The following is a 23,042-nucleotide window of genomic DNA, read 5'->3' as shown; positions in this document are numbered from 1 at the left end:
AGTTCATAAGTCAGGTTTGACAAGCCAAAAATATGAAATAGTCATTATGAGAGAAAAAAGTCGAAATTATACGTCAAAAACGAGCTACTATGCCATAAATATGAGACAAAGTCTAAAATTATAACAAAAGGTTGAAATTATGTGATAATATAATTGTATTTATTTATTAAATATATTGTCATACTTGACTTTATCTCACGATGACCCATGAATTATGACTCAATGGGTTAACAACAGAAAAGTGTGATTAAATAATACTAATATTTCCATAATAATTTATAGTTGTTATTTGTGTTAAATATTTAAATTAACTGGCAGTGCTAAAATACGTTTCCAGATCTTTTCTTTGAAGTGAGTGTGTTCTTGTAATTCTTGGATGGTCTTGTGTCTCTCAGTGTAATCTGTTCTGTGACTCTGTGAATGCGTGTGTGTGTGTGTGTGTGTCTTGTGATTTCTCTTCATGTCTTTCACACACTCTTTCTCTGAGTCGGGCTTTGTGTCTCTGGTTAATACGTCTGTCCGCTCTGAGTAGTATGAGTGATGATGGAGCATCTCTCTCTCTCTCTCTCTCACACACACACACACACACACACACACACGTCTGGGTTAAGTGCTGAGAGCCTAATTATTACCATCGTGACACTTCCTCTCTCTAGAGAGGGTCGATCCATCATCGTAACAGAACATTAGTGTCTCTCTGATCAGAACAGACCGAGAGAAATCAGCTTCACAAAGGCGTCTGATCTTCATTCTCCTGCACACTTACAAATCCAGAGTTTAGGAATAAAATTAGCTAAATCTGATAAATCCTGCCTCAACTGGAAAAACAGTCTATTGACATCTTTTGAATAGATTTATGCCAATTTCGTGGTATTTTTAAACATGAAATATCTGTATCAAAATGGTGATCGGTACATCTGCGCCTCTTAACCTTCTCTACTCTATCCTTTTTGTTACACAATCGAATGACATTTTTGAGGATATCTTCTGTAAATCATTCTAAACATATATTATAGTCATTATTTCTTTGCTCAGGAAAAATATATGGGGGGAAAATAAAATTTGTAAAACTGTATCAAAGTTATTTTATTGTTTTATTATATTTGACCCAAATTATAATAATTTTTATTACCAAAATTGAATATTAAGGAAGCAACAACATGTGCAACATTTGGTGGTTATTAAAGATATTAAGAATACACTAAGCTAACTGATAGCTATAAGCTAGCTGCCAAAGTAACATTTCTTATTATTTCTTGAATGCGTTTGGCAAGCTCAAGAAACATCTGAAAACTGCCATTTGTGCCGCTATTTAGTGTGCTATTTGTGGAAGGTGCCTTGTCTTGAGTCTGCGGTGACTGTATGGTGTGAATTAGCCGGAGATGTTTCTCTGTCCTGTCCGATCACACAGCTTTCAGTGAGGGCATGAACAGCGACTGAAGCGTCTGCAGATCACTGCTGTCATTCCGCTCGACTGGAAATGTTTCAAATTAAGACACGGCATATTCCACACTACTTCAATCCTCATCCACCTCTTTACCGCTCATTTACACAATATGCACAGAGCTTGAGCGAACATGAATGTAATCTAATGTAAATGAAATGAGCTTCATTACATTCTGTTGGCAATTATTAAAGCTGTTTTAAGTGTAACTTTCGGGACTTTACTATGTTCTCCTTATCTCAAACCACTGTCATTACTTTAAGTCTTTCAAGTTTAATTACCAGGGTTTTTTTTTTTCTTTTCTTTTTATTTTACTGGCTTTAAAAATAGACATTTCATTCATATATATATATATATATATATATATATATATATATAGATATATATATATATATATATATATATATATATATATATATATATATATGTATATATATATTTTTTTTTTTTTTTTTTTTTCTCACGCATTAAAAGCAGCATATCTGACGCACAACAGGAGAAACTCACACACTCTGAATTTACTTGTAAATGTTTAATGTACTGAATGTCAGGATGGGTAAGATCTTCATGAAAGAAACATAAGCACAGTTTTAAGTTTTATCGGTAGCCATGAAATCTTTCTGAACTCTCTTTTTCCTAGTTTTGTGCACTGATTTCAAACATGCAGTTATAAGGGACGGCAAACTCTGCAGGTGCTGGTTAAATTCAGCTTGTTTCCAGCAGGATACAGATTTTAATACAGAATTTACTTCTATTTTAGCCCCTGATTTTGGATTGAATATAAATATGATAAAGCATGTCAAACCAAGCTGAGAGAAATAAAATTAGCTGGAAACACGATCAAATTTGCCAAAATGATAAATCAGATGGAATCTATGGAAATTTGTGTAGAACTGCTTGTATGTAATGTGTTTTAATACCTCTTGTGGAAAAATAAATAAATAAACAAGTAAACTTTTGCAAACTATTCTAGTACTTATTAGTTAATATACTTTTTTGACCCACTTTATATGTCATTACATAATTACTTCTGTTGCCTTTGAAACATGGTTAAAGTGCTGCTGAATGTACTGACAAGCCTTTATGATAAACTAAAATATAAACTAATGATAATCCATTTCTACTGAGACTTGTATGCTGTGAAATTATCTTTGAAATTACACATTTGTCATGGTCAAGTTGCAATTTAGTGCATTTAAAAATATATTAATTTTAAATCTAATGTCAAATAACACACCACAGTTAAAATAATAATCAAGTACTTAACATCAAAATAAATATACTTGTTTAAAATATGAAAAAAAGTTTAATAAAACAATGATTTTGACAAAATGTCTTACATTACTATCTTATCTAAGTACAGTTTATAAAAAAATATAATTTGAAACACACTAAAAAGTGCATATTTAATAATTAAGTGCAGTTCTTCACAAGCGAGAAAAACTGACAGAGAGAGTGTGTGTATGTGTGTGTGTGTGTGTGTGTGTGTGTGTGTGCGTGTGTGTGTGTGTGATTGTGTGTGTAAGTGAGTGAGTGAGTCAGTGAATGATTGAGTGTGAGCGAGTGAGTGAATGAGTGTGAGTGTGTTTGTGTGAGTGAGTGTGTGTGAGTGAGTGTGAGTGAGTGAGTGTGTGAATGAGTGAGTGTGAGTGAGTGAGTGTGTGAATGAGTGAGTGTGAGTGAGTGAGTGTGAGTGAGTGAGTGTGTGAATGAGTGAGTGTGAGTGAGTGAGTGAGTGTAAGTAAGTGTGAGTGAGTGTGAGAGTGTTAGTGTGAGTGAGTGTGTGAATGAGTGAGTGTGAGTGAGTGAGTGAGTGAGAGTAAGTGTGAGTGAGTGTGAGAGTGTGTTAGTGTGAGTGAGTGAGTGAGTGTGTGAATGAGTGTATGAGTGAGTGAGTGAGTGTGTAAATGAGTGAGTGTGAGTGAGTGAGTGAGTGAGTGAATGAGTGTGTTAGTGAGTGAGTGTGAGTGTGTGTGTGTGAGTGAGTGAGTGTGTGAATGAGTGAGTGTGAGTGAGTGAGTGTGATTGTGTCAATGAGTGAGTGTGAGTGAGTGAGAGTGAGTGAGTCAGTGTGTGAATGAGTGAGTGAGTGTGATTGTGTCAATGAGTGAGTGTGAGTGAGTCTGAATGAGTGAGTGAGTGTGAGTAAGTCTGAGTGAGTGTCAGAGTGTGAGTGTGTTTGTGTGAGTGAGTGAGTGAGTGAGTGAGTGAGTGAGTGAGTGAGTGTGTGAATGAGTGTGTGAGTGAGTGAGTGTGTCAATGAGTGAGTGTGAGTGAGTGAGAGTGAGTGAGTCAGTGTGTGAATGAGTGAGTGAGTGTAAGTGTGAGTGAGTGTCAGAGAGTGAGTGTGTTTGTGTGAGTATGTGAGTGAGTGAGAAAGTGAGTGAGTGAGTGTGAGCGAGTGAGTGAATGAGTGTGAGTGTGTTTGTGTGAGTGTGTGTGAGTGAGAGAGTGTGTGAATGAGTGTGAGTGAGTGTGTTTGTGTGAGTGTGTGAGTGAGTGTGTTTGTGTGAGTGAGTGAGTGAGTGAGTGAGTGTGTGTGAGTGAGAGAGTGTGTGAATGAGTGTGAGTTTGTTTGTGTGAGTGAGTGTGAGTGAGTGAGAGAGTGTGTGAATGAGTGTGTGTGAGTGAGTGAGTGAGTGAGTGCTCTTGTTTTTGTGACATATCAGGACACAACTCTGTATAATGACATGGGTATGACACAGGTATTACAAGGAGAGGGTGACTTATGAGGACATAACCCATGTCCCCATTTTTCGAAATGCTTATAAATCATACAGAATGAGTTTTTTTGAGAAAGTAAAAATGCACAAAGTTTCCTGTGAGGGTTAGGGTTAGGGTTAGGGTTGGTGAATGACGATAGAATATACAGTTTGTACAGTATAAAAACCATTACGCCTATGGGATGTCCCCACTTTTCACAAAAACAAACATGTGTGAGTGAGTGTGTTTGTGTGAGTGAGTGTGTGTGAGTGAGAGAGTGTGTGAATGAGTGTGAGTGTGTTTGTGTGAGTGAGTGAGTGTGTTTGTGTGAGTGTGTGTGAGTGAGAGTGTGTGAATGAGTGTGAGTGTGTTTGCGTGAGTAAGTGAGTGTGAGTGTGTTTGTGTGAGTGAGTGTGTGTGAGTGAGAGTGTGTGAATGAGTGTGAGTGTGTTTGTGTGAGTAAGTGAGTGTGAGTGTGTTTGTGTGAGTGAGTGTGTGTGAGTGAGAGTGTGTGAATGAGTGTGAGTGTGTTTGTGTGAGTGAGTGAGTGTGAGTGTGTTTGTGTGAGTGAGAGAGTGTGTGAATGAGTGTGAGTGAGTGAGTGTGTTTGTGTGAGTGAGTAAGTGAGTGAGTGAGTGAGTGTGAGTGAGAGAGTGTGTGAATGAGTGTGAGTGAGTGTGTTTGTGTGAGTGTGTGTGAGAGAGAGAGTGTGTGAATGAGTGTGAGTGAGTGAGTGTGAGTGAGTGAGTGAGTGAGTGAGTGTGAGTGTGTTTGTGTGAGTGAGTGTGTGAGTGAGTGTGTGAATGAGTGTGAGGGAGTGAGTGAGTGAGTGTGTGTGTGAATGAGTGAGTGTGAGTGAGTGAGTGAGTGTGAGTGTGTTTGTGTGAGTGAGTGAGTGAGTGAGTGAGTGAGTGAGTGTGTGAGTGAGTGAGTAAGTGAGTGAGTGTGTTTGTGTGAGTGAGTGAGTGAGTGAGTGAGTGTGAGTGAGAGAGTGTGTGAATGAGTGTGAGTGAGTGTGTTTGTGTGAGTGTGTGTGAGTGAGAGAGTGTGTGAATGAGTGTGAGTGAGTGAGTGTGAGTGAGTGAGTGAGTGAGTGTGAGTGTGTTTGTGTGAGTGAGTGTGTGAGTGAGTGTGTGAATGAGTGTGAGGGAGTGAGTGAGTGAGTGTGTGTGTGAATGAGTGAGTGTGAGTGAGTGAGTGAGTGTGTGAGTGTGAGTGTGTTTGTGTGAGTGAGTGAGTGAGTGTGTGAGTGAGTGTGTGAGTGAGTGTGTGTGAGTGAGAGTGTGTGAATGAGTGTGAGTGTGTTTGTGTGAGTGAGTGAGTGTGAGTGTGTTTGTGTGAGTGAGAGAGTGTGTGAATGAGTGTGAGTGTGTTTGTGTGAGTGAGCAAGTGAGTGAGTGAGTGTGAGTGAGTGAGAGAGTGTGTGAATGAGTGTGAGTAAGTGAGTGTGAGTGTGTTTGTGTGAGTGAGTGTGTGTGAGTGAGAGTGTGTGAATGAGTGTGAGTGTGTTTGTGTGAGTAAGTGAGTGTGAGTGTGTTTGTGTGAGTGAGTGTGTGTGAGTGAGAGTGTGTGAATGAGTGTGAGTGTTTGTGTGAGTGAGTGAGTGTGAGTGTGTTTGTGTGAGTGAGAGAGTGTGTGAATGAGTGTGAGTGTGTTTGTGTGAGTGAGCAAGTGAGTGAGTGAGTGAGTGTGAGTGAGTGAGAGAGTGTGTGAATGAGTGTGAGTGAGTGAGTGTGTTTGTGTGAGTGAGTAAGTGAGTGAGTGAGTGAGTGTGAGTGTGTGAATGAGTGTGAGTGAGTGTGTTTGTGTGAGTGTGTGTGAGTGAGAGAGTGTGTGAATGAGTGTGAGTGAGTGAGTGTGAGTGAGTGAGTGAGTGTGAGTGTGTTTGTGTGAGTGAGTGTGTGAGTGAGTGTGTGAATGAGTGTGAGGGAGTGAGTGAGTGAGTGTGTGTGTGAATGAGTGAGTGTGAGTGAGTGAGTGAGTGTGAGTGTGTTTGTGTGAGTGAGTGAGTGAGTGAGTGAGTGAGTGAGTGAGTGTGTGAGTGAGTGAGTAAGTGAGTGAGTGAGTGTGAGTGAGTGAGTGTGTGAATGAGTGAGTGAGTGTGAGTAAGTGTGTGAATGAGTGTGTGAGTGAGAGTGCGTCAATGAGTGAGTGTGAGTGCGTCAATGAGTGAGTGTGAGTGAGTGTGTGAATGAGTGAGTGAGTGAGTGAGTGAGTGAGAAAGTGAGTGAGTGAGTTTTTTTAAGAAAGTAAAAATGTACAAAGTTTCCTGTGAGGGTTAGGTGTAGGGTTGGTGAAGGGCCATAGAATTTACAGTTTGTACAGTATAAAAACCATTACGCCTATGGGATGAACACACTTTTCACAAAAACAAATATGAGTGTGTGTGTACCTCTGTTGAGTGTCGCTGCACTGTTAATGTCTCCAGCCATGAATGAAGACTCGGACTGCTTCCTCACCGTGTCGTTCCACATACGGCGGATTCGGCTCTGTGAACAACAACAGCGTTTCACATACGGCTCTCACATGATCAGAGCCAAAACACTTCACCTGCTACACACAAATCAGTCAGAAAGCAAAGTTCTTTCAAAACATCACACAGCTTTGGAACGGCATGAACAAAATGTTCATGTTTAGCTGTATCCCGCCTGAGACGCTCCCAGCATGCTGCAGCTGCGTTTGTTTGTCAGTATAGAAGCAGAATCCTGTCGTTTCTCATCTCTCTGACATTTACACGCACACACACACACACACACATGCACACACTCACTCGCTCGCTCACGGGTCAGACGAGCATGTTTCTGCTGCATGTCAGACCCTCCTTACATGCTTGCACATGACCCCTAAAAGGTCAAAGGTCAAATTGGAAACCTGATCTCCATGGAGATCATGCAACCACATAAACCGTTACCATGGAGACGAGATGATAAAGCACAGATACATAAAGCTTTGAAGATTTGTATGAGACAAGGACAACATACAATTGAGAGCTCGAATGGAAATGAAGATTTCTCAAGAAAGAAATGAATTCTTTGTGCTGGGACTGAATTGAGTTTTTATTCTAAAAAGCCTGTAGCAAAAGACTACTAGACTACTTTTATTTGGTGGGATAGAATATATACTGCATGTAGTATGTAAATGTTTCAAAATATCTGTGCAGTAAATATTCATGAAATACTGTTATGAAACAGACTGAATTGTAAAAAAAGCAACTACAGATGCATCTTTCTTTGCCTTTCCTGTAAAATACTACAAAACTACCTTTTTGAACTTACTGTCAAAAAGTAGACTAAATGGTTTGGTTTTGAACAGATTTTATTGTAAAAAGCATATATAATTAAATTAATTAACATCTGCTATAAATTTTAACTCTAATAATCTTGCCTTGGAGTTTGGACTTCCAAAAAGATTAACATACCAAATGGAATTAAAAATGCAAAATATGATCACTGGAAACCATATTATAAACTAAAAATGCTAAATAAGGAGGTAATGTGACAACGATATAAATTTCTGCTGATAGAAATGAGTATCATTGCATACTGCATATCATTTTACATGCAATTATATATATATAATTATAAATAATATTTTTAATTAAGTGTGAGTCAAAAGTTTGGAATAGTGGCATTATAAATTATTTTAATTATTATTTAAATGAAATCCAGCTTTGATCACAGAAATAAATTACATTCTACAATAAAAAATAATATTTCACAAATAATATTTCACAATATTTAACTGTTTTTACTGTAATTTGAATTAAATTAATGCAGCTTTTTTAAGCAGGAGAGACTTAAAAACATATTAAAAAATATGAATTACTCCAAACTTTTGAAATATACAAATGTCCATTTATGAGGAATGCCTTATTGACTCTTACTGAAGTACTCCTAACCCAATGCAAATGTAATCAATAAAACACATGCGATGCACTGAGCTGCTCAGGTGTGAGGTGTGTGAGGTCACAGGGCTGATAGTTACTTGCTCATACTGTAACTGTGAAGAGTTTGTCATACAAGGAGGATGATGAACCTTGTGATGAAAGAAAACAAGAGAAAGACACAGAGAGAGAGACAGAGAGTGAGAGAGAATACACACACGGACACTCACAAAAAATATTGTGTTTGTGCTGCTGTGTTTGTGTGTGTTTGTACCTGCGACGCAGAGGAGTATCGTCCCGGGCCGCGTGATGACGAGCTCTTCACCGAACCCATGGACGACTCCACGCTCTTCCCGCTGTAACAGTGAGTCCGCAGACACTTCCCGTACTCTTTACGCACCTGCACACACACACACACACACGCGCACACACACACAGCCATTAAACCATGCACCTGCTGTCAGTTATTGTGTTATCATTGTATTTGTTTTAGGACCATCACCAGTGATATAAAGGTTGTGTAATTCATGAAAGAGTGTTTATTAAATGATGGCAGCATTAGTAATGAGCTCATCTGTAAAGTTACATTAACTCACTGACATTTCTCCATCAGCTGAACACTCACTTACACTAAGATGTCCCTGGCATCATGCCAAAACTATCAAAACAGGCCTATATGTAATCATAAAGCATTAAACCACTTAGAACAGGCTGCTGTTTGATTTTGAATCATTTTATTATTATTTTATATTAATTATGATGATGATTATTATTATTATTATTATATATTTTATTATATAAAACATTTCTAAGTTCAATTTAAGTTGTTTTTTTTTTTGGGGGGGGGGGTTAATTTTAGATTTAAAAAGTTTATTTTTAGTCTTTATTTATATATAGATATATGTATATTCATTTGTAGATTTAATTTAGTTTTATTTTAGTTTTAGTAATCATTTTAGTACTTAAAGAGCCACACAGATGGGAAATCAAAAATTTACCTGTATTACAGTGTATGATGTAGCTGTCCATCAGTGTAAACAATGGGCAAAGTAATTAAACCCAAAAGTACACGATTTATAAAGTTATTGGGTTCTAAAGTAAGGAGTCGACTCTGAATCGCTGAAACGAGTCCTTATAGATTTCAAATCTTTTGCCCATCTCTATGTACGTCACTAGGAACACTTTGCATAATAATCTCCGCCTACCGTGTTGAGAGAAACTGACCTCTGACCTGCCACTCCCCCCCCACACAGACGCTCTGGTTGGTGTGAGAGCATCATGTCGAGGAGACAGTGTGTTTTTAATTGTAAAGGAAGCTTGTTTTATTTTCACTGCCAAAGAATGAAGATCAGAAGAACCAATGGCTAAAATTCATTTTTACCACAATACCAGAGCAGTACAACAAATCCCTTTTGTTGTGTTCACAACATTTCACTGATGACTGCTTTTCTAATCTCGGTGAGTACAGCGGGATTTTCAAAGCGTTTGGCCATAAAAGAGGGTTCATTACCAACTTTATTTAGAACAAGGAGCATCTCCGAATCACAACGCGAAGTATGATTATGAAATTATGTGTCTGTTTTCTCCCGAGTGTCTTATCAGTATGTGTGCTGTCTGCAGCCTGTCTGCGCTGATCGTCATGTACAAACACGTCATTAAAATGAAGTGTAACTCCGTGAATACTCAAAGAAGAGACATGAGAGAGATATCTATAGAAAGCTTGACATGTCTACTTTAAAACTAAACAAGTGCTGCCGAACAGATATTCTGTGATAAAGTAATCCATATGAAAACAAGGCGATGTCTGTTTTTCATGTCTCCCTTCATTATATCTAATGTGACCACACACCCGCTCTGAACGCGCTATTCAGATTCAAACTGAAGCGCACGGCTTGAATACACACACACAGAAGAAAAAGCAGCGAGAGTGTTCAAGTTTTTTATTTTACTGTTTGCTTCGCGATGAGAGGAATAAGACATAATTTACCCCAAAAAGATGCTAACGCATAGTTTACCGTGGAGGTGTGTGCGGAACAACCAATCAAAACTATGTCAGTTGACCAATCAGAACACAGTATGCTACCGAAAGGTGGGGTTTAAGGAAACTGAATCTTTTGAACAGCTTCGTGCGAATCATTTGGGGACCTCTGAGAATTGAGGTAATTTTAAAATGATATTTTGACAAAATGACAATGTTTTTTAACCTTGGATGGATTTAAACCTGTTGTACAGGACTTATAAACAGTGATAGGAAGCTTAGAATTTTCATCTTACTGGCTACTAGCTTTAAACCCATTTTCTTTAACTATATTAAATACAAAACAGCAGCTTGACATGTTTTGGTATTATGTTATTGCTTTATAAAGTAACCATAGCCATATGTTCTGATTCATATATTTGTTTCATGTGTGTGTGTGTGTGTGTGTGTGGTGTATGAATGTGTTTTTCCCAACCTTCTTCTGCAGGACGCAGTGAAATATGAAGATGAACATGCCCTGCAGCGAATTAAAGATGGTGAAGAGGTACGCCATGATCACCGTGCTCTCGTTAACGTACATCAGACCAAACGCCCAGGTCAGGCCGAGCAGACAGAGCAGAGCGATGGCTCCGATCACCCACGATCTGAAACACACACACACACACACACATTAGCCCTGGAAATACCTGGAAAACATACAGTCAGATCTCATTACTCGCAATATAAGACATAAGTGCAAGATTAGTGCCTAAAGTGGTAAATTTCTAGCCAGCTTTCCACCTAAATTAACTATGACTTCAGTTAAAGTGAACTCCATTTTCTCAGTTCTACATCCCACTCATGCTGCTCTACTGTATATCAGTGGGACTTTGTTTCACAGGAAAAAAGAAAACGAATGAAGATGCTGCTAAGATCTAAAAAGAACAAAAGCAGCATCAGTCATTCGCTCTCAGGAAAAAAGGTACAAAAGCTGCCTCTGCTGCAGGATCCTTTCAAAAGCTACTGCAATATGCACTTTTTAAGACTAATATGCGTCTTTTCAGGATACATTTAAAAGGCAGCCACTTCAACGACACACTTTGTACCATTTGCACCAATGAATAAAAAGTTTCTGTAACACTTTCCTTAAAGCCTTTAGGGCATTATACAAGCATTGCATTTTAATGCATTAATTGTGCCTTGTAACACACCACTGATACAGTATCAGAGTTTCTATTAATATTTTAAACCATTTTATTTTTTTGTTTGTTTTTATTATTAGTATTATTATTATTATTATATTTCTTCATATACGTCTAGATTGTTTTATTCAGTTTTAATTTAAGAAATTTTCATACATCAAGTTAAACTAAATCAAAATGAGAACTGTTGCCTTGTCAATAAAATAAAATATATAAAATACACAATTTCCATATTTTATTTTATTTCAAGTAATGACAATGTTTTTTTTTATGGTTTTATTTTTATTTTATTTTTAGTTAACCTTTAGTTATCCTTTTAGTTGCACATTGTATAATAAAAAAATTGTCATGATGCATTTTATTAATGATCTATTTAGAAAGAATAATGCATTAAAACTAAATATTATAATGCATTTTAACTTTGGTTACAATTATTTATGAAAATACTGAACATAAAGGCTTTAAGGAAACTGTTACCAACATTAATTCGCACAAAACCTACAAAGCGTTTGTCTTCTGAAGACTTGAAAGGGTCTCTTTTCTTCCGTTTTGGAGCTAGACTGGTCTTATGTTGATCAGCTCAGTGTTGCTGACAGTGACATAAGCTGAGGACATTATTACAGAATTGTCATTTTTAGGCAAACTATGCTGTTTTCACCCGTGGGGCTACAGATCCACCCAACTGACTTCATCCAGCTCAATTTAAAACTAAAATTAAAATTACACACATTAACTTATGGAATACATCCAATATAACACTAATGGGCCACGCAAACTTCATAACATTATCATTAACTATAATTCCAAAAAATAAACAAGCCTCAGTGAGACTGCATTTCAGAACAAAAATTTGCGACTATTAAAAGACACTAAGACACAAGTTTTAATTTAGCTGTCAATCATTCATTTGGTACATTTCATAATGCAACTTTCCAGAACAATTATGGTTGCAAAAATTCTCTCAATGTAGAAAATGTGCTGTAAAGATCACTCACAGCCTGGTTTCATTAAAAAAAAATATTGAAATTAGCATTTTACCTAAAGTCTATGCTAGAGTACTATAGACTGTTTCATGTGTTCAAATGTTTGAAGATTTTTTTACATAGAGATTAATTATTTTATTCAGCACGGGCAGCTCAACTGTTTTCAACATTGATAATAATCAGAAATGTTTCCAATAATCATCATATTTTCATGATTTCTGAAGATCATGTGACACTGAAGACTGGAGGAATGATGATGAAAATACAGCTGCACATCACAGAAATTAGCTGTTTTATGTGCGAATATCTGTTAAAATGTCAGTTTAAATTGTAAAAATATTTCACAATATCACTATATTTACTGTATTTTTTTCTATCATCAAATAAATGCAGTCCTGGTGAGCAGAAGAGACTTTATAAAACAATCTTAAAGACTCCTAACTGTTTAATGCAGCTCAGAGATGACATGAATGCATTTACACTACTAGTACAGTTGCATAATGCTATAAGAGCAACATTTTCAGTATAGAAATAAGACATGATACTTAAATATGAAATATTTAACATGAATATATTAATACATTAGATTATGAATACTAAATATGAGACTAATGACCGTTTTGATGAGTGAGTCATTGAAGCATTCATTCAACCAATTCATTCAAAATAACCAAATCTTACAGACACCATACATATAAACGGTAGGATTTGGTTTAACATACTTTAAATAAGACTCAGGTCTCTTCAAATATAAGTCTACATGATTGTTCCCCCATTTTACTGTCCATCAGGTCAAAATCTTAAGTCCGATTGCTTAGAAATTCTCAGTTTTCACAATTTGAGGAATCGAATGTTTAGTAAACACTAAAAAGCATTAGGAAAGAAGTATTGAAATCTTCACATCTTTAAATGGTACTGAATGTCAAAATGACCAAAAGTCCGTTTGGAGTCATAAAAGAGTTTGAGACATGACAAACTGCACAGTAAAGAGGGAGGCTTTAAGGGCACTGAGAAGGTGACGAGCAGAGGATGACACACACACACACACACACGTTCATGGGGTGTGTGAATGATTGACAGTACTTCATATTGTGAAGTGAAGGAAAGCGTTAAAACTGGAAGTAAGTGAAGAGGGTTTATTTGCTGTTATGCAGCCGAGTGGAGAGAGAAATATTAGCTGGAGGAAAGGAAAGACGGATCTGCTTACTTAATCTCCAGATCATAATCCTCATAACTGAAGAATGAAAAAAAGAAAAGCAACAGAAAATTAGAGTAAATAAATGGACACTTGAGAGCAGAATCAGGAGGGAAATGAAGCAGATGGGGTTCGATCAGGGCTGTTTGATTCATAATCATTTCATAACAATACAGCAAAGAAACAACATCAAAATCTTGCTTATATTAAACACTGAACTTTAACAAACAAACAAGACGGTTGATGTACGGAGCCGCACATGGACAAACATACATTTATCGTGGCAACACATTAAGAATTTGTTCCTAGGACTTTATTCATTCCTTTGTTTTTTAGGTTGTGGCCATGTTGTACTAATTCATTGTCTCGTTTTGATTTAATTAAAATTAGAGAATTAATTACTACAAAATATCCACGATTTAATAAAATTAGTGGATTCATTCGTAGAGGTATAGTTCTGTAGAATGTGGCAAACACAGCTGACGATAACCATTGACTTCAATAACATGTTTTTCCATACCATGGAAGTCAATGGCTACTGTTAACTGTTTGGTTACCACATTCTTCAAAATATCAATGTTCAACAGAAGAAAGAAACTCATACAGGTTCGAAAAATACTTGGGATTGTGTAAATGATAACATGATTTATATTTTGGGGAGAATTAGGCTTTAATTCGTGGCAGAGATGCGTCACGTGTGGGGCTCCATGCATACCATGCTTTAAGACAAAATATTAAGTATCTTTGGATTTCCCCTTACTTTACTGCCACGGTAAGCCTATTTACATCCAAATAAAAAAAGCATTCAAATCACTGAGATATTCAAGATGTTGGCCAATTTAAATCTCAAGCAAAATCATATAACATTAATATTCGATACATCGTCCAGCTCTCATGAGGAATCATTTCTGTAGAAAGGCACAGCAGAACCAACCGCAAGACATGAAGAAGAACTGCTTACACACACACACACACACACACACACACACACACACGCACACACACACACGCACGAACACACACACGCACAAACACACACACACACGCACGAACACACACACACGCACACACACACACGAACACACACACACGCACACACACGCACGCATGCACACACACACACACACACACACACACACACAGACAAACACACACACACAGGTGTCGGGGGTAATTACCACACACACACAGAGTTTGGATCTAATAACTGCAGCAGGTGCACAGCAAAGTGATTGATGGAACTGAAGTGGAGACTATTAAACATCATTTTGCTGTGTCCATCTTAATGAAGAGGTCATTAATAGACATGATTGACCCATAAACAAGACTTCAGTAATACCTGATATCTGTACATAATCAATCAAGAGTGTTGAATAATTACTGTGACATAATACCATTGTTACCAGTTTTTTTTTCATTGTCTTTTTGTGAAGTGATATAAAACTGAAAAAAAAAAAAAAAAAACACTTAAATGAAGAGACTGCCTCGGCAGCTGGCTAAAAGAAAAGTGTTGTAAGTACTAAAATACTGAAGTACTGAAACAAAAAAATAAATTAGAGTGAAAATATAAATATATAAAAAATTACAAAACATAAAAAAATTACATATTAACATAAAAGCTAATTCAAAATTTAATAAATACTGTAATAGTATATAAATATTACTTAAGTAATACTGAGTTTTACACATCATTGATACTACAGTTATGAAACATTCCAAGACTTTCATATTCAAGGATTTGATGAGTATAAAGCATTTAAACACATTACATCGTAATGTGTCGTAATGTGTTATATTGTGAAGCACAAGACTTCACATAAACTTCATATTACAATCACCTTGACTAGTATTTGCATGCAACTTTGTGCAAGAACACAGCTGCTTAAGGTGAATATTAATTCAGAATCAATCAGAATATGTATAAAATAGATTATAATGAGCATTTTTCACAAATAGGCTTAGTTTCTTTCAAGAAACAGTCAGTGCAAGGCTGTGTTTAACCTTCAGAAAGAAATATTATATGAGCAGGGCTCTTATATACACATGCAAACTGTGTTTAACTGACTCTGTAAATGAGTGTGGCAGGAAAACATGATCGTGGCATTTCTGCGTGATATTTATGTGAAGATCAAGAGCAAATCTCAAGATGTATTTTAAAGGGCAGTACAGAAACACAGTGCTTCACTACAGACGGTTCATCGAGTTTACAAGTGAGTAACTAGACTTAAGAAGGCAATAATGGATGCAGTTTTATTTAACACAACAAGAACAATAAAGAAACCCATTAGAAAACTTGAACAGCTTTTTTCAGATAATAAATAAATGTGCAGTGATGTATGTGTTTGTGTAGTGTTTTAAATGAAGCACAACCCATGCTCACTCGCCAATTCAGTTCTCTGCAATCAGTTTGATCAAACCTTGGATTTATAGACTGCAAACTACTGCGAATAATGCAAGAATTGGTCAAATTTGCATTACTTCCATTTAAAATCCTGGACAGATGGTCTAATGCTTTAGAGAAGTCATGCATTAGCGTAACGAATTTGCGGAAAGTGCCAAACCAATTGCATGTTACAAAACTCTTAATTAGCTCACGCTCTTGTCTGAGTCTCTTCACCAGCGTTAAATCTCCATTTCTCGCTCGCTCTCATCTCGAGGGAATAATATCCCTGTATTTCTCACAGATCTGGTCTCCAGAAACGTCATTTCTTATGCTTCTCCTTCCGTTTCTCCTGAAGCTACAGTATGCAGATGTAAGTCGTTCACACCTCGGTTCACCCTCTCTCTAAAACACACTCGTGCTGAAGAACCCCAGGTGCATTTGAAGTTTAATTGAACGAGATACTGGCGACTCATTGCGTTAACGATGTCCTGCCGGGAGTTTAACAAACACAAGACTCTCCTCCCTCAGGTATCCTGCTGCTGATCACCCTGGTTAAAATGAGCGTGAATTATGATAAAGAGAGTGCTTTTAAAGCGTTTAAGTGAATTAGCAGCTATTTGTCATATCGTCTCCCTTCCATCTCCAGAGCGAATCTGCGTCCCGATGGCAGCTGTAATTGAGTTAGTTGGAGGCAGAAAGTCTTGACGTAGATGTGAATAATGTCCTGGAGGTGCTGAGCAACGATGACACACACGTCTGTCTGCGCAGAAGTCTCTAGAAACACTTTGAGTGGGTTTAACTGAGTCACGGATTAATGAATGAAAGTAATCGTTCATGACACACGGATCAAACTCAAAGCGTTCACGTCAATCACCGCAATTTACAGAGTCGCTCCTGTCTTTCATACACACACAGAATGATGGAGGACATATCGCTGCTCTGTTATTTTAGTTCCAATGCAATCCCTGATACTTTGTCTACCTCAGCCGCCATTGAGATGAATGGAAACTGCTGCGCATTGAATGTAGTGTTGTGCACTAATGCAGTGGATACGTTTCACAAAAATAAATAACTCATTCATTAGAAACAAAGAAAGAAAGAGAATTCGCCATTGTTCCACATTGCAAATGAAGTACAAACACACACACACACACACACACGTCAAACACAGGAGGAGGTGGGCGGGTTGAGTGACCTCCAGAAGGACAGATGACGGGGAGAAACAGCTGATCTTACCAGTGCCACTCCACTACGACACAGCCGTCATGATAGTGATAGCTGGACAAACATCAGCAGAAGACAAGAACAGATCAATGAAAAAATAAAACCGACAGAAAATAACTCAACAACAATTGAATGAAATGAAACTTAAGAAGAAGCAATGACAATGGCAACTTAAACCATTCAGAAGACCATGAAAAATGTTTGACAAGCATTTTAAATGATGATATTCTTTCCTTCTTTCCTTTATTAATACCTGCATTAGATGCTCATGCAGTAATGTCTATTTTGGGTAATCTCATATTAGTTTAGTTGTTTATTCAGCTCTTGTTGGATGCAAAACAAATACGTGACTAGTAATACGATATGTGAGGATAAAGTGTCTTTGCAGTTTGTTATACATGAGCACTTAATAAAACAGTTCTGATCAGATAAGTGTGTTGTAAATAATCTTAATACACTAATACTGGAGGAACAGTGGAACATTTAGCTGAGATTGTGTTTCATAGATTTGGATTTGAAGTCAAACTTAATAATGTAGTTCTGTTTAAAGAGAGAGTTTAGTGGAAAACTATTTATTCACCCTCACGTTGCTCCAAAAGACCAAAAAAAAAAAAAAAATTATTATATTATATATTATTTGTGCATCTTGTCACTATATTAAATTAGAATCCAGTGCTGTTTTGGTCCCCATTGACTTTCATTGTTTCTACAAAAAAAATAAAATAAAAAATAAAATAAAAAAATAAAAAAAATAAATAAAAAATAATTATATATATATATATATATATATATATATATATATATATATATATATATATATATATATATATATATATATATATATAAAACAGGATAAATATATACATATTACAGAATAAAGAAAGGCAAACATGTTTGGATCCACACAAGGATGACTATGAAAGCCAAATTTTCATTTTTCTGGTTTTTGAACCATCCCTTTAATGGATGTGGACCACAGTGCCATGCAGCATGTTTGTTGAGGTTTGTGATCATCAGTGATGCGGCTGTTGTCCATTATATGATTTATAACAGTCGTGTCTAAGAAATAAAAGAGATTTAAAAGCATGTGATGTGATTTATAAGGCTATTTGGAAGGTCGAGTTATTAACCGCAGACCAACCTACGGCCGGCCTGCTCCGCTCACAGAGGTCATGACCTCTATGCCTCATTTCTGTCACACAACAGATCCAGATATATTCCTTCATTTCTCAGTGTGAGTCCAGTAGCCACCACACAACACACAGAGCTTCAAACGAGGACAAAACGACACATACAGACTTTTAGATTTGACTCATCTGGGAAAGTGGGCCAGAAATATAGATGCCATCAGCATCTTAAAATGGGCGTGGCTAAATGTTTGGCCAATAAAATGTCCCTTGAAGAACAGTGTCCCACCCACTTAATTATCAATACCAGCTGCCACCTGTCAATCATCTGACATATCAAAACACTCCTAGGGGATGCTTTTTGAAATATATTGAACTTTTATTCAAAAAAGTAAAGTAAAGTGACAGTAAAGACATTTAAAATGTGATAAAAGATGATTTGTTTTCACAAACATATTCAGCAGCACAACTGTTTTCAACACTGAACACTCTACAGATCAAACTGATACAGCTGAGCATGAAAACTGTCATAAAAAGACACTGTCATTATCTCATTATTATCATGAATAGAACGTCTGATTACAAGAATTATCTCATTTAATCTCAGACTTCATGGAGGGAGGAGATGTGTGGCTGTAATAAGACCCTCGCTTGTGAATGAATCAAACTCGTCACCTCTGCTGTTGTCATTCGGTTTTATACAGTCCCCTCCAAAATGAATATTGAGAATTTTTATTATATATCTCTTAATAATAGGGATGTCAACGATTAATCGATGATCGATTAATTGTCGATAAGAGATGCAATCGATTAAGGCTATCGATGGTCGGTTAACCGATTCAGTGTTGGGCTGCGTGCGGCTCATGCGCACTCAACACGTGCGAGCGGCTGTGAGTGACGGTGACGATATATAAAAGCATCATCATTCATTCACAATGTACAAATTAAGCTTTTAATGTGATTTAAACTTTAAACTACATTAAAAGAGAAACAACATAAAAGTTCTTCAACATTAAATGCAATAGAAATGTAGTTACTAATCATTTCATCAGATAACTGTTTTATATCGTGCGCTTTGCAGGGCTGCGGGACACAGTGACAGGACAGGTAGTCTATTCATTCCTACAACTTGTTAATTCATTCCTACGAATTATTAATGTGGCAATTGTCCATGTTTCATTAATTTTGTTCCCTAAATAACCCATGATTTAAGTGAAATAAGGGAACAAATTAATAAATCGAACGAATTCTTAATTCATGAAATCTTTAATTTCCCTTCCCATGTTTACCACAGTAAGAGATGAGAAAACAGTTGTTAAAAGCGAAAGATAATAAAATAAACCTGGGAAATTAGAGGGTTAGACTATGAAGATTTAGGAAAAGAAACAATGCCTAAAAATACTGAATTTGTGGAAATTCGTGACCAACCGGCAAACCGGAACAAAGCCGCGTAAATGAAGACTATGGGGTCCAAAAGCATGGTCGCGATCTAACATTTTCCAGTTAACCTATTATTCCTCTAATAAACAAAGCTTTTATACCACACTTGTCATAATCAGATCTTATCATTTCTAAATAAATAATTGCTGGATTCAAAACAGCGATTAATAGGCGCTGTGACCGACACATTCCTGGAGCATTCAGTTTAAATAGACCGTAGTATACCGGTCCACTCTGCTGTTATGCCAAGGACGTTTTTGCTCATATGAAGAGGATCATCTTTTCCGTCTATATGCGAATGCGTGTTAAGTACAAGCCTAGTTTACATTATAAATAATAGTTTAACATTCAAATACATTGTGAATATGGAAACATTTCGATTTGTGCCGAATGAGACATGAGCAATAACCTCCAAATAAATCTAGCCAAAGCCGCGCTCGCGCATCCTCGTGTGCACGCATGCACTGTCACGATCTAATGCGCTGTATGCCGGATTTTTAAAAATCTGGGACAGATTTCTAGGACAGAATCCAGCAGGATCAAATTAATGTGAGCAACTGTGTTTTGGTGCAGCAGCGCCGATGTAGTTCACTTAATGTGCAGCGCAGTCACACGCGCTCCACATTTCGGATAATTTTATACAATAATGTCAGTTGAAAACATTGCAATTGTGCTTTAAAATACAACAACGAGCACCACAAAACCATTTAAAGATGCGCGTTCAGCGTTCTCCGTGCGGGATTGGAAACTGTCAACAAAGTAAAATGACCTCAAAAGTATGGCGCGCTCTCTTCATTTTATCAAATGATCATAATCGCATCTATTCATTTTATAATCCTGCTACTAGCATTTTATTCAGACTAAAACCTCTTTAATTCAAGTGAGAAAGCGTTTTGATTGTGTATGTGGCTTTTGCACATCCTGTCATACCGCTGACTGCATGCCTGCAATAGATGCATTTTGCAGTATTATGGTTAACGATTAATCGATTAATTGATCGTTAATTTAAACGACGATCGATCATGGAAATAATCGAAATTTGACATCCCTACTTAATAATAAAGCACAGTAGCAGCAGCACGGCTCTGGAAGTAAAAGTCCCATTTATTACTTCTACAGAAAATATAGATTGAGCAATAACTCTCTTAATAAGATAATTCAGTAATAATTTAGCAATATTTTTCAATACAGCGATAACATGTCCCCTTTTTTTGGGGGGGGGGGGTGATTTTTATTTTTAGATTTCTGCTTTGATTTTTCATTATACTCTAGTCTTGTACCTTGGTCTTTTTTGTCATTTTTTTTTAGCAAATCAATGTTTTCAATGCTGTGAATCCTTTTAGGTTTGGTTCAAAGCATTGAATGTGTTTCTAAAAAGCACGTAGAGAAAAAAGAATGAGACAAATAATTCAAGAATGAATCCCAAGGCCACTGCAACAGTCGCTGTTGAGCTGGACACATGAATGCAAGTGTCATATTCAGGATGTATTCCCTTCGATCAGATGTCCATCACAGTTCTCTGGGCCAAGGGACACATCAGTCCAGTTTGGCCCTTAAACATGCGGTGATGCACTGCGACATCTGGCCTCATCCCCAGCAGTGAAGATACAAGATCATTGACTCAAACCGTCTGATTAGCATGCATCACACACACAAAAGCACACACATGAACAACTGGACACACACACATCATCTCACTGTCCTGCGCTCTATGCTGGATCTGAGGGGACAGCCATAAATTAGCATATTTATAGTCCTTTCAGCTCTCTGCTCTCCTGAGTGGCTGCTGTGTGGCTCTGTTGATGAATATTCATGTGCATGCGGAGGTTAATTTGGGCAGAATGTCTGCTGCTCTTTCCTGTGAAATAACACAGATCTTCAGGTAACAACAACCTCCCCACTGAATACGGAGACGGACACACACACACACACTGTGGGATACTTGTGCCAGTTTTACTTTTACCTTAACCTGCAATAACAATGTGAAAAATGAGTCATGCGGGTTCCTCTGTAGATGTTCAATGGGCCACTTAAACTCCTGTTTATATGCATGAAGTGTGTCGCTTCTCTATAATTAGAGCCATAAAAGGGAGCAGCATAATGGCTGTTTCCAAACAGGTTTTCCAAACACAATACACCTATCACTTTTCTGTCCCATTACCTGACACTGATTTTGTGAGGCTACTCGAACAAACCAAGCGCCTCAACTGATCGGAGCGAAACACAGGTGAAAATGTGGCCTAAAATGTTTTGGAATATGATCACCAGTTCCACATTTGGACATCACATTACTTTTGTAGCGTAAATGCTAATGCTTAGTCATGATGCATTTCGAAAGCAATGGCACATATGGCCCACTCCACTCAAAATCGGATTATTAGCCATCACTGGAGGAATGATGCATATTAAAAGCATCTTTAGAAATCTCAAAGACCCCATCCACCACAGGCCCACCTTTCAGAGGCTCTTCCCTAAAGACCCCACCCCTCACAGACTACACCCAACAGAGTGCCAAACACTTCAATGACTCCATCTATTGTTGGCCCCCAGCTTTCATTTAACAGGCACCTCTCTTCACATAGATCCCACCACCGCAGACTATACCTTTAAAAGTATCCTCCCTAAAGACCCCACCCACCACAAACTACACCCACTAGATCAGTCCATGACTAATCCTGGCTCCACCTTTCACATAGATTCCACCCTAAAAGACCACACCTCTTCATGACTCCACCCATCATAAGCTCCACCTCTCCAACAGAATACGCCCACCACAGGCCCCATCATTCAAAGGCTCCTTCCTCAAAAGAACCCACTCCACCCATCTACACCTCTCAAAAACCCCACTCTAGCAGGACACAACTATATGATGCCCCACCCTTCATAGACTCATCTATAATTGGCTCCACCCCTTCACAAACTCAACCCATTTCAGACTCCACCCACCCCTACACAAGCTCCACCCACCATAGGCCCAACTTATCAAAGGTTCCACCTTCCAAAAAAAACACCTCATAGGCCACACCCCTCGACAAGGTCCACCCACAGATAGCCCACTCCACAGGCTTCACCCCCCCACAACTTCCACCCACATATAGCTCATCTCACAGGCTCCACCCCTCCACAAGCCCCACCCACAGAGATCCCATCCAACAGGCCCCACCCCTCACTGTCAGGCTTACTTGATGTTGTCAAGGCAACCAGAATCTGGCTTCAAGATGGCGGTGTGGTGGAACATCTTGTAGAGAGCGATTCCCAGGAAGATCACATTCAGCTGGGAAGAACAGAAGCACAGGATTGGTTTAGGATTCACACATGAGGAGACCAGGATGTAGACAGGGTTTTAACTGCGCGTTATAGGTAGTATAAGAGCTGGTTACCATGATGATGAGTGTGGCAGGGCCTATAAAACTCCAGATGAAATAAGTATCCAACCGCAACCAGCACCTGAAAATGAGAGGAAAACACGTCAATGAAGCATCAAATTAACACACGTGCATG

The 23,042-nt window shown here is 37.7% G+C and overlaps 1 protein-coding gene across 24 annotated transcripts in view; it reads right to left on the bottom strand.

Annotated features, from left to right (window-relative positions):
* LOC113051738 (adhesion G protein-coupled receptor L3) overlaps positions 1-23,042 on the bottom strand; it is a 245,423-nt gene that overhangs the window by 7,553 nt on the left and 214,828 nt on the right. For 13 of the 24 annotated variants that reach the window (XM_026215757.1, XM_026215760.1, XM_026215773.1 and 10 more), the window contains 5 exons: positions 22,922-22,988; positions 22,724-22,815; positions 10,484-10,652; positions 8,305-8,430; positions 6,540-6,636 (listed from right to left, as the gene is read on the bottom strand). In XM_026215757.1, coding sequence (XP_026071542.1) covers positions 6,540-6,636; positions 8,305-8,430; positions 10,484-10,652; positions 22,724-22,815; positions 22,922-22,988 — 551 coding nt within the window. Of the gene's footprint in view, positions 1-6,539; positions 6,637-8,131; positions 8,183-8,304; positions 8,431-10,483; positions 10,653-22,723; positions 22,816-22,921; positions 22,989-23,042 lie in introns of all 24 variants that reach the window. The other 11 variants (XM_026215749.1, XM_026215753.1, XM_026215761.1 and 8 more) reach the window with 1 other exon arrangement.

This window comes from Carassius auratus, chromosome 32 (assembly GCF_003368295.1).
Source record: "Carassius auratus strain Wakin chromosome 32, ASM336829v1, whole genome shotgun sequence".
Classification (NCBI taxonomy): Eukaryota; Metazoa; Chordata; class Actinopteri; order Cypriniformes; family Cyprinidae; genus Carassius; species Carassius auratus.
The sequence above is the reverse complement of the archived record's forward strand: the minus strand, read 5'-3'. Positions and strand labels throughout refer to the sequence as shown.